The following is an 11,385-nucleotide window of genomic DNA, read 5'->3' as shown; positions in this document are numbered from 1 at the left end:
AGATATATATTGTTATGAATTACCAAACCACCCGGGGATTAGTTGCACTTTCAACACAAAAAATAGAAAAAAAAACACTGAAAAAGAAAAAAGAAACATATGAAAGATTTCTAAAACCAACAAGAAACCTTCTCGTTCCTGCTATTGGCGAAGCGCTCGTGGTTCCTAATAGGTTGGTCCACTTTTCGACGCTATTAAGCGATCTAAGGGATACATATCACTAGCGCACATACATCCACCCACTAGTGGTAGTAGCAAGCCGAAGCTAGTTACTCGGCTAGACACCGGGGTTTTTTTGAAGTTGATGTGAAAGCTCAAACAAACTGGAAAGGAAGAGTGCTTAGCCACAGTCGACTGATAATAATGCGGGCATCGACGCCTCCCTAGGGCGCGGGGCGCGACACGTCCTTGTGGACCCCACACATGGCTTCCTCATCGACCTTACCTCAAAAGGGAAGCAACATCCCTATCTCTTCCTTCCAGCATAAACACTCTCTCTCTCTTTATTACGAAACCGTTTGACCATTGTTAAGGTTATGACTGACTCGGCGGTAGAGCAGACGAATCGCAACCGTATGAAACAGTTTGACCATTGCAACAAGGTGTTCGTTGCAAACCAAGCGAGCACAACATAGTGCTTGTGCCAAGTCTGGCTGACTTGGTAATAGATCGGTCGGCTGTCTCAGTGTCATCCAAGGGCTGGCGAGACGGCTGATCTGATCTAATCTTTACGCGGCCGACTCGTACTGCCCAACTGGAAAACGCTCTCCCATCACAAAATGAAAGGGAAAAAAAAACTGGAAAACGATCTAAAGTCGTCTAAACCCCCTGGAAGGAGGGAGGAAATCCCTAATAACCCCCGGTCGCCTTTCCACGGCGAAAGGCATCCCGGCGGCGATGGCGGCGGCTGCGGCAAGGTCCGGATCCCGGCGCTTGTTCTCCATATCCGCCCTGGTGCCACCGAAGCCGCCGACCCCTCCCCCGAAGGCAGACCCCTTCGCCAGCCTCTTCGCCCCCGGTTTGATTCTTTCTTCCCCCTCCCCTTCTCCGTCTTCCATTATTTCCCCGTAACCACTCCCAGCTTTCCTCGCGTCTAGAGATATACACTTTACTAACATGGGAGTGATCTTGCGGGATTATCACAAATTGGCTAGGGTCAGGTAGCTGTCGTTTTGGCTGGGCAGTTCTCTAGTGAGGGCTTGATTGTATAAGCTGGCGTCTCGGACATCGGACAAGTTTCTGGTAGCATGTTCACAAAGCTTACATATTGAGTTGTGCTGCTGCAGCATTGCTTATTCAAGCCCTGCATTATTTTATGGATTTGGACTGCTTTATGATTACCCTTTTTATTCAATTTATACAGATCTAATCGTTTGAAAAAACATACAGAGGGTACCATGGAGTAGTTGCAAATCATAGACACGACTTATGTTGAGTAACCCGAGCATATACATGTTCTGGCATTGTTCATGTGATGTGAACTAATCGCACAAATGGTTCTTATAAACTAGTTAGCGGGAGAGTTGTAAAAGGGTATCAAGTGACCATAGGAAATGAACTCTGTTCTGCATCCATGGATAACTAACTATGAACCATATGATCAAATCGTCTGATTTTTCTGGAAGAGTTAGACCTTGTGAAAGATAGTCCAAACATTGCTTAGATGGTACATAAAGATGGACCTATACACGAATCCAACCACATTTTTTCAATTCAGTCTCACACCAGACCGCGTCCTGGCAAACTCTATGGGTCTTCTGTTTATCTGTGACAAAGCCTACAGCAGAGCACTGTGATGTTAGATGAGCATCTTTCTCTTGGAATCATAAAAATCTGCATGATCATGGAATGGAAGCTGACCACTCCTCTGAGATCCTATCATTCAACTGTTTGAGCTGAGACTACATATTGAAACTGAAAGATTGGTTGAATCAATGATGGACTAGCAGAACAGCGGCCCAGTTTGCAGGATGCATAATCCTGATTCTAACTACAATAGCAATCCCAATACTCCACTTTCTCTTCAGGCGCCTCTATTCCATCTTTGGTTTCTTCTGCTTCTCACTGTCAACTTTATTATTTTCATTTAACGTACCATCATCAGCAGCGAAGGTGGTGAAGCATCAGAAATTAGACCAGTGATGTTTCCCACTAGCAAATACCAAATAGGTGAGCAGTTCATGTGGAGATCATGAAATTAAACCAAATATTCGGTTATCTTAACTTGAGGCTGAAACTTCTCCAATCTTGGTTCTTGCTTGATCCTGCATGTGCACACAAGGAACTTTATAACATGAAAACCAGAAAATACTTTAGTAAGTACCAATTAAAGCCAGTGTAGTTATATAAACACCCTGGTGAGTACCATTTAAAGATGTTGCAGTAACAGTGTAGTGATTCCTAAAATTTATCATAAGTTGTAATTAAATGCGTTAAATGTATTTCATCATATAGTTCCGCTTTCTATTTTGTGTCTTTTATTACACTTGGAAGTTTATGTTTGTTGCCCCTGTTTGATTTGTTTCCTTTCATGTTTAACCTTCTGGTGTACGTAACGTCTGGATTATGATAGTATTAACAATGATTTATAGGGTTAAGCAAGCGAACAACAACTGATGGACTTAGGGAAGCTTTTGCAAAGTCTGGTGAAGTTGTGCATGGTATGTTTTTCTTATACATTTAAACATTCATTCTTCACATGCTGTATTCGTGCACTGGTTCTGACATATTTGAGGACTAAAGTGCAGCAAGCAGATATAGCAAAGTACAGTAATTTATGTCTTGAGTTCATGCAATACTATTCAATTTTACCAGAACTAAGGGCATCCCGGTGCACGTAGCTCCTGCTTGTGCAGGGTCCGGGGAAGGGTCCGACCACTTTGGGTCTATAGTACGCAGCCTTTACCTACATTTCTGCAAGAGGCTGTTTCCAGGACTCGAAACTGTGACCTCATGGTCACAAGGCAACAGCTTTACCGCTGCGCCAAGGCAACAGTAATTTATGTCTTGAGTTCATGCAATACCATTCAATTTTACCAGAACTATTGCACGAATATAATGCAGTCAGGATTTTGTTGTTTTCTGCTAACACCTTTTAGCTATAACTAATCCCTGGTATAATGGCATATTCTGCCATTATCATGTGTCTATGCATAATTTATGCCTTAAATTCATGTACTCTTTTCAATATGCCACAAGAATCATTAAGAATAGCTTCCAAATACTTGTTTAGTGAATCTTCCTTGAAAATATTTGACAATTGCAATAGTACAAGTAGAGTGTTCTACCCTTGATCAGACCAGCTAGAATGAAAAGGCAAATCTAAAACTCTAGAAGCAAAATTAGAAGGCAAATATAAAACTTGCTCTGTTTGCCTTCTGTACCAAACTAATGTTAGATGGATATCATGTATGATTGTTCTGCCTATTCTATCCTTCGGTTAAGTTGGGTCTGCCATGTGAATTGCTCCCTGTTTCCATTCAAAAGGTGTTAAATAACTATTTGACTTTTCTGTTCTTTGTTGTTAAATAACAGTTATTTCAATATCGTGCATCCTATTAACCTTATTAAATGCTGATGGGGTTCTCTTTTGGCAAACCTTCCAGCATCATCTGTAAAAAATTCAAGGTGGTATATGATCAATGCAAACCGTTCAGGTCCTTTGACAGTGCGTAAAGAATACCGCAAAGTGCTTCCTTCTTTCATAAGGCCATCTGCATCTTACTCCACAGAAGCCTCAGAAAAAAGACCAAAACAGGTTTGTTAGCTAGTTCTGTTCGCCGATTTAGTTTATTGAATACTATTTTCTTGTGTATTTTCCTGGTTGTGATGACCCTTGGTAGTTTTCAGCATTGACTGACAGTGTTGTCAATTTTTTGAACATGCTACTCCTGCTGGTCCATATTAATTGTCGCCGAAATGGATGTATCTAGGCGTATTTCAGTGCCAGATACATCCGTTTGAGCGACAACTAATATGGATCGGAGGGAGTACTATAAATTGTGTGTTGGCTGTGGAATATTGGAAACTATTAACCATGTCATTGTCACCTTGTTACCATCTGCAGTAGTGACTAATGATCAGTTGTGCATACACATGCATAAGCTTTACTAGTTTTCTTTTCATGTTCATTAGATTAAATGCTGTTGGGATCAGTGCATCAGGAAGCTGCTGCATCTTTATTGATCAATGCATATGCATTAGCACCTATAATGTGGTTTTGAACTATTTTTGCAGAATAGATTGTTAGGTGTTCCTCAAATGCTATGAGAATGGAACGATGTTGCATATACTGAAAATTCTGTTTTATTGTTCATATCAGTATAGGTAGTTGCTAGATGCTTAATTGTCTTTTCGATAAAGCATCTTGATGTTGTGATATCAGATAACAAGTTCCTCATTTTACCTACACCAGATTTCTTGATAAGGCATGAATTGTTCATCCGATAGGGGAAACTAATTATGTTAGTTATAGACTATAGTTTGCCTGAAAGTCTGGAATCTTGTCTATTCTCTTCGTTTATTCATTGACAACATTTGCCGCAGAAAGGCTGAGTATTTTGTACTAACTCTCCCCTCAACAATATTTATCACGTAACACCTTGCATTTTCAGTTTTTGAGGCCCATTGTTCATGCATTTCTTCGTCTACACTTTAAATTTAAAGTAAACTTTATATGGTTCTGTTGTTTCCTTTTTCCTATTTCATGCCACACTGGTTCATTTTTCTTATGGTGCATGCCACACTGGGTCATTTTTTATTGCTTATAGAAGACTGCCACCTTTATCCTCAGGAGAGAACAGACTTGACGACTGTTGAAGATCCCTTTAATGCCCCTACCTACAATATACCTGAGAAGCCAGTGACATTTGTCGAGGGCGCCTCTTACAGTGTTGTAATACTTGCTGGGCTTGGAGTTGCTGCATTGGCTGGATATGCTGTTTTCAAAGAGCTTATATTTGAACCAAAAGAGTATGTCCTTTGTGTTTTTCTGATTGAACTTAAGATGCCAAATAGCACAATTAGTAAGAAACATGATAATACATATGGCCATATGGGCATGTTTACTGCCAAAATTTGGAGTCCCCGTCACTGGTTTCCTCTTAGTATATTTATTGCCGACACATGTATGCTATTTCTTCCATTGGTTTGTACTTTGTGTCACCCCCCATCGCTTGGTTGATATACTTGACGGTAGATAGTCCAAACTTGCGGCAAACTAAGCGCTCTTTCATAACCAACTTTGTGGTTGGCATATCTTGGCATACTTATTAACCTAGTCTGCTCCTGCCACCTATGCATGGTACTCAGCTTCTCCCTGAAGCTGACCAAGTAAATAACTTGGTGGTGTAGATTTTGTTTAGCAGGTTGTCAATCATAGCATACTTGATAATTCTGCGTGATTTACTTATTATCTTGTGTATCTGATACTCCCTCCCTTTCAAAATATAAGGTGTATTAGTATTGTCGAAGGTCGAATTTGTGCATGTTTGACCAAGTTTATAGAAAAAAGCGTCAATATCTACAATACCAAATTTGTATCATTAGATCTACCATGAAAATATTTTCATATATTTATTTATATTGTAAATGTCGATATTTTATTCTATAGTCTAGGTCAAACATATATATGTTGGGTTTTTATCATTTATGCCACTAGTTGTGTCCCACTACTCAGTTTTGCCATTAGAAGCTACAACTGCTCAAAAATGACATCGTTCCGTGAGATGCTTGCTCAGAAATGCCATCGTTCCGTTAGATGTTTGCTCAAAAATGCCATTAGATGTCAGGTCAAACCCATTGACCATGTTATATGACAAAAATGCCCCTAGACCCACATTTCAGTTCTCTCCAGTGGTGAATCTAGAAAGAAAATGGAGGTTGGCTCAAAGTTTACGCCCAGAAAACTAAACCCTCTTTTGAAGAAAAACAATTGTCTCCTAATCTTTTGTACAAATAAACTGAAACATTTAGTATTTACTAGAATTTTTTGGATTTTTTAAAAATATCAAATTTTGCACAAAAAATGAATTTGTTTAGCAAAATAGCCATTATCTCCAAATCCATTCGTCTAAATAAGCTCAAACTTTTCCATTACTGGAAACATGTACTCCCTCCGTAAACTAATATAAGAGCGTTTAGATCACTACTTTAGTAATCTAAATGCTCTTATATTAGTTTACAGAGGGAGTACTATTTACTACTCCCTCCGTCCTGAATTACTAGGTAATAGATTTTTTTGGATAATCTAGCTACAGACAACTAAACTAGCTACTGCAAATTAATTATAACTAGAACTGAATTAATTATAACTAGAACTAAAGCCTACAGCAAATTAATTATAACTAGAACTGAATTAGTAGCTACCGACTAGAACTAAACTAGCTATGCCGACTACAAAATAGGCAGAGTCCAATCGTCCAGAGAAGAAATTAGACAGAGGAGAAGAATTCTACCGGCTCGCAGGGAGCCTCGGAGGTCCAGGTCCTCCCTGGATCCTTGGCTGCGTCAGGCGATGGGCGACGGCCAGGCGGTGGCGGAACCGGCAAGCTCCGAAAGGCCTGGCCGACGGGCGACAGGCTACGAGCTGTCCGCCTCCCCGTGCTGCCGTGCTGGCTCCCTCGTTGGGCGGCGAGCTCGGAGCCTCGACCTGCTCGGTTGGCAAGCTCAGCGCCTCCGCCTGCTCCGGCCGTCCGGCGGCTAGGTCGTTGAGAGCAGGGGAGCGTGCGGCCGTGAGGGCTGCCTCCATGCCTCGCTACCCAGCTCGTGCGGGTGCGGCTGCTGTTTCTGCTTGTGGGCTTGTGCCAAATTCACTTAGATAGGCCGGCTGACCTGCTCTTCCTGGGCTGGGCCTATCGATGCATAGTAGTAAAAAAAAATAATCGCGATTTTGGAGGGTAGGCTCGAGCCTATCGAAGCCTCACCGGTAGATTCGCCACTGGTTCTCTCTATCTCACAATGATAAGTGTGGGACCCACTTGTCAGGAGTAAGCATGCAGATAATTTTACGGGAAAATAAGAACGTTGTTGGGATCAAGTGGGACCCGCACTTTATTGTAGTGAGAGAGGGAGAGCTGACATGTTGGTCCATAGGTATTTATGTCATTATAACATGGCAAACGAGATTTGAGCTGGCATTAATGGTGTCCATTGGCATTTTTTAGCATGTGCCTAACAAAGCGATGACATTTTTGAGCAGTTGAAATTCCTTGTAGCAAAACTGAGTAGTGGGACACAACTAGTGGCATAAATGATAAAAACCCATATATGTTTGACTTTCACAAAAGCGATGCACCTTGTGTTCTGAAACGGAGGGAGTAAGAAGTTTTGTATTTTTTATCGCCTCTTTTTCTTTTTTTGTATCACATGGTTGTTTTTGTTGCTCTATGCCTAAGCATGCCTCTGTAGTTTACACCTTTTTTTCTTCTGGAAAATGCCTGTGGTATTCCCTTGCAATGTGAATGGGAAATTGCCTAATGTTGCTACCCTTCTACAGGTACAAGATTTTTGGGAAAGCTCTAGTAAGAGTTCAGAGTGATAGTCAGGTTTGTGGCTGTTCGTGTTATTTCCATTTTTCCCTTGCATACTTGCTGTTCCTCTCTTAGTATACTTTTTCTATCGCATGTTTGTCAGGTTACAGCCAAAATTGGTTACCCTATAACTGGTTATGGTACGGAATCCAGAAACCGCGCAGCTCGGCAGCGCATCCAAAACAGGGTTTGGACAGATGAGGATGGTGTTGAACATGTGGAGGTAGCATAATTTCCTCTCTAGTCTATACAGCCGTGTGTTCTTTAATTATGCAGCTTACTTGCACATCAAGATAATGGTAACTAAGTGAATGAAAATGGACAAGTTTACCGTGAGGGGCTGCAACAGTTAGGGTGACACTTATTCTCTGACAATTTGTTAGCAGCATATGGCAATGAGCCAATGACTTCCCTTGGCCAGGAGCAAGCTTGCAAATGACAACATAGGGAGAGAAACAGAGATGAGAGCAAACACAACTTTTTTCTTCTAAAATCAGTCTCAAGTCATGATTAATGATAATACTTACTAGTAAAGAGAGTTTTAGTATGTAGTGGACCCTGACAAGTTTATATGCTTTCAGATGCTCTACTAATTCCGCAAGCAAGGGGCACTAGGATATTGATATGAATTCATGTAGTAATTTACATAGTTGTATCGGCAAGTCTTTGAAGCTGGTTGATCAGTTGGAATTCACATGCATCATTTCAGGTAGGCTTTCACATCCGAGGGCCGCATGGAGCTGGAAAGGTCTTTGCGGAGATGTTCAAAGATAGCTCCGACAGGACATGGAAGTTCACGTTTCTTCTCGTCGAGATTACGTCACCGCGACCTGCACAAATCATGTTAGAATCTTACCTACCAGCATAGGGATGCAAGAGACCAGATCAGCCAGCAGTGGCACATCCATGCGACACTTCATTTTACATCCCATCTCCAATGGCCTGCATCTGATGTTAAATACCCGTCCTCGGATTAAAGAAGTTGTGAATTTTGAACTTCCCCGAAAGCATAAGTAGGAGGAAGATGAACCATCAGAGCTGCTGACCAGAGTATCTTAGACATGGTGTACCGTGCAAGGACCTTGATGTTGTTGCTTTGTTTAGCTGAAAGGCGTGCAGGCACATGTGTACAACCCTTCTTTCCCGGTGCTCCTCAAACATGGGAGGGAGCAAGTGATCCTTCATCTATCGAGTTTTGGTCCCATTTCAGGCAGTTTTAATGATGCACATGGATTTCGTGCAAGCCTCCAATGATGTCCAAATAGCAATAATATCTGGTTACATTACGACTTTCAAGCCTGGGTTTCCAGGCATGTATGAAGTGATCTTCAATACAAGGGTGCATGTTTCTTTAGCATTGCTAAAATTCAGTTAAAACCTAGAGACGGTAAAAGTACCGCACTTGCGGACTCCACTGGAGGATACGGCTCAATAGTCAGACTATGGCATAAGTTCTTTTTTTTTTTTGCGGGGGAAACTACAGCACAAAAACGAAACTATTTCCTCCACTGAAAGGACGATCAATTTTAATGAGTTCTACTAGGGCATATGCCTGTGCGTTGCAACAGAAAAATAAATTGGCGTGCATGTGCTAGCATGACAACCCTTGCTTCGCTAGGCCAAAATGCGTACCAGCAACACGACATCCGAACAATGACAGGGAGTTGCCAAGGTTTAGAGAAAAAAATACATTCTCCGAACAATTTAGGCCTCCAGTTAATAATCGGCGCACCGCATCGCACACCCAATCCTTGCTACTCTTTTTGCAGCCCTAAAAATCTTCCTTCCTTTAACTTTAAAAATACTCATAGTGTAATGCAACGTTTCCTTCCTTGCAAAGTAAAGCCTGCCGCCATGTTCCTCGTGAGGCACACCATCAGCTCCAATTCCAAACCAGGCGTGCAGCCAGCCTCCGCACAGCCGCCTCCAGCAAGGCCAGAATTCCCTCGCACTCGGCGACGATGGCCTTGTCCAGCCCGCTCCGTATGACGGGCGCGAAGAAGAGCCAGGACGCGGTCCCCGTCACGAACGCCAGCGTGGCCGCCGTCGCCGCCGCGCGCGGCGGCCGCCATGCGCTGCCCCGCCTCACCCACCGCCGCTCGGCCACCACGCACGCGCCGTGGAGGACGAAGAACGCGGTCACCTCCCCCGTGCCGGCCTCGAGCGTGATGTAGTAGAACATCACCTCGTGCATGAGGCCCGACACGAGGAACGTGGCGAGCACGCCGGCGGAGTAGCCGAGGCGGGCGCGCACGGGGCGGTACACGCTCGGCCGGAGCGCCCCGGGGACCATGAGGTTCCACCGCCGGCCCCAGAAGTCGCGGAGCGACGAGGCGAGGTACGGCCGGTCGAACTGCGGCTTCAGCTCCGCGCCCAGCAGCGTCCGGGCGAACGCCGCGGCGGACGCCAGGAAGAGCTCGAGCATCAGGTACACGTGCGCGCCGTCGAACGCGACCACGGCGTACGCCGGCATCCTCGCCCGGAGGCCACGGAGCGAGACGAGCGCCGCGAAGAGGGCCGCCTTGGCCGCGTAGGAGAGCAGGAACCCGGCAGGGAGGGACCGCGAGGTCTGCGCCCTGTCCCGGACATTGACGGGGAGCGCGGCGCAGGCGGCGAAGCGCACGGCTGGGAGGGACGGGTGGAGCGGGCCGTGGCCGGCGGCGAGGAGGAGGAGCTTGAAGCCGCAGAGCCAGACGAGGAAGAAGGCGGAGATGGTGCGGAGGTGGATGGAGGAGAAGGTGAAGGGGAGGATGGGGAGGAGGAGGAGCACCGGGAGGAGCGCCGCGAGGCGGGGGAGGCCGGGGCCCAAGCGCGAGGCGGCGAGGCGCGCGTAGGCCATGGCCGCGGCCACGGCGGCCGAGACCAGTGCAAGGCTGGCTACCTCGGACGCCATCCCGCGCTCGATGAGCGCAGCCGCTGCTGACCTGCTAAGATCTGGGATGGACTCCAACGTCAAAACGATGATCCAATGAAGGTGTAGTGCCAAACGATGATCTGAAGAAGGATTAAAGAAAGGCGAACGCTTTGGTGTGCGATATGCTTATGTACAGTCTAGCAAGAGAGGTAAGTTGCCAGAAAATTGAATTTGGGTCAGTCGTTTTTCTCGGCCGTTGATTGCTGCTCTAAGATTCCTGTTATCTTTTGTTTTTTGTTGTGTGGTGACTTGTTTTGGGCTGGGAATTTGTTGGATGAGTCAATACCTTAATGGGCCGAGGGCCGTTAACTGGGCAACCAAGAGCTCTATCTAGCCCACTCGACAAACCAGCCATCCCCTCTCTCCCTTTGCCTTTTCTGTTTTTTTATGTTTATGCCCTTTTGCTTTTGTTTTTTGTTTTTAGTGTTTTTTCTTATCAGTTTTTTGTGATGTTTGATGAGTGTACATGTATTCATGCAAGTGCTATACAATAAGTGTGTAACTATATTATTGTGAAAATTGTACTGTTATATTCGTATTATTTGTATATTACAAAAGGTGAAGTTTTAGTGCAAATTTTTGTGCAACTTTTATTTGTGTGTTTATATATTATTAGTATTAAAGTGTAATACCAATGTCACTATTTCATTCTTACTTATAAACAATATTATTTTTATTTTATCTTAATTTTTATTAGAGTTTCCTTGTTCTTTAAAGGTAACACCAATTCCATATTATAAAAGCGCATATTTTTTGTAAATTATGTGCAAATTTTATCATGTTTTAGTATTTATTTTATTTTCCTTCTTCTCAAGGGTTAATAGCGTTTCCACTAATTCATTCTTACTCAGATAATTTTATTGTTTTGAATTCCTTTTAGTTTTTATCCAGTTTCTTTCTTCATAAGGGGTAATACCAATCCCACCAACCCATTCATTCTTA

General features: G+C 43.8%; 2 protein-coding genes across 2 annotated transcripts; one reads left to right on the top strand and one right to left on the bottom strand.

Moving 5' to 3' along the window:
• The first annotated feature begins 793 nt into the window (after window positions 1-793).
• Window positions 794-8,886, top strand: LOC123052497 (probable mitochondrial import inner membrane translocase subunit TIM21). Its single transcript, XM_044475691.1, has 7 exons — window positions 794-1,018; window positions 2,592-2,660; window positions 3,606-3,757; window positions 4,793-4,971; window positions 7,496-7,544; window positions 7,633-7,752; window positions 8,239-8,886. The coding sequence occupies exons 1-7, from the start codon at window positions 898-900 to the stop codon at window positions 8,395-8,397; spliced, it is 849 nt and encodes a 282-aa protein (XP_044331626.1). The 5' UTR covers window positions 794-897; the 3' UTR covers window positions 8,398-8,886.
• A 182-nt stretch (window positions 8,887-9,068) lies between these two features.
• On the bottom strand, window positions 9,069-10,650 carry LOC123052496 (probable long-chain-alcohol O-fatty-acyltransferase 5). Its single transcript, XM_044475690.1, has one exon. The coding sequence runs from the start codon at window positions 10,420-10,422 to the stop codon at window positions 9,406-9,408; it is 1,017 nt and encodes a 338-aa protein (XP_044331625.1). The 5' UTR covers window positions 10,423-10,650; the 3' UTR covers window positions 9,069-9,405.
• Window positions 10,651-11,385: the final 735 nt, after the last annotated feature.

The sequence above is a fragment of the Triticum aestivum genome, chromosome 2D (assembly GCF_018294505.1).
Source record: "Triticum aestivum cultivar Chinese Spring chromosome 2D, IWGSC CS RefSeq v2.1, whole genome shotgun sequence".
In the NCBI taxonomy this organism is placed as follows: Eukaryota; Viridiplantae; Streptophyta; class Magnoliopsida; order Poales; family Poaceae; genus Triticum; species Triticum aestivum.
The sequence above is the reverse complement of the archived record's forward strand: the minus strand, read 5'-3'. Positions and strand labels throughout refer to the sequence as shown.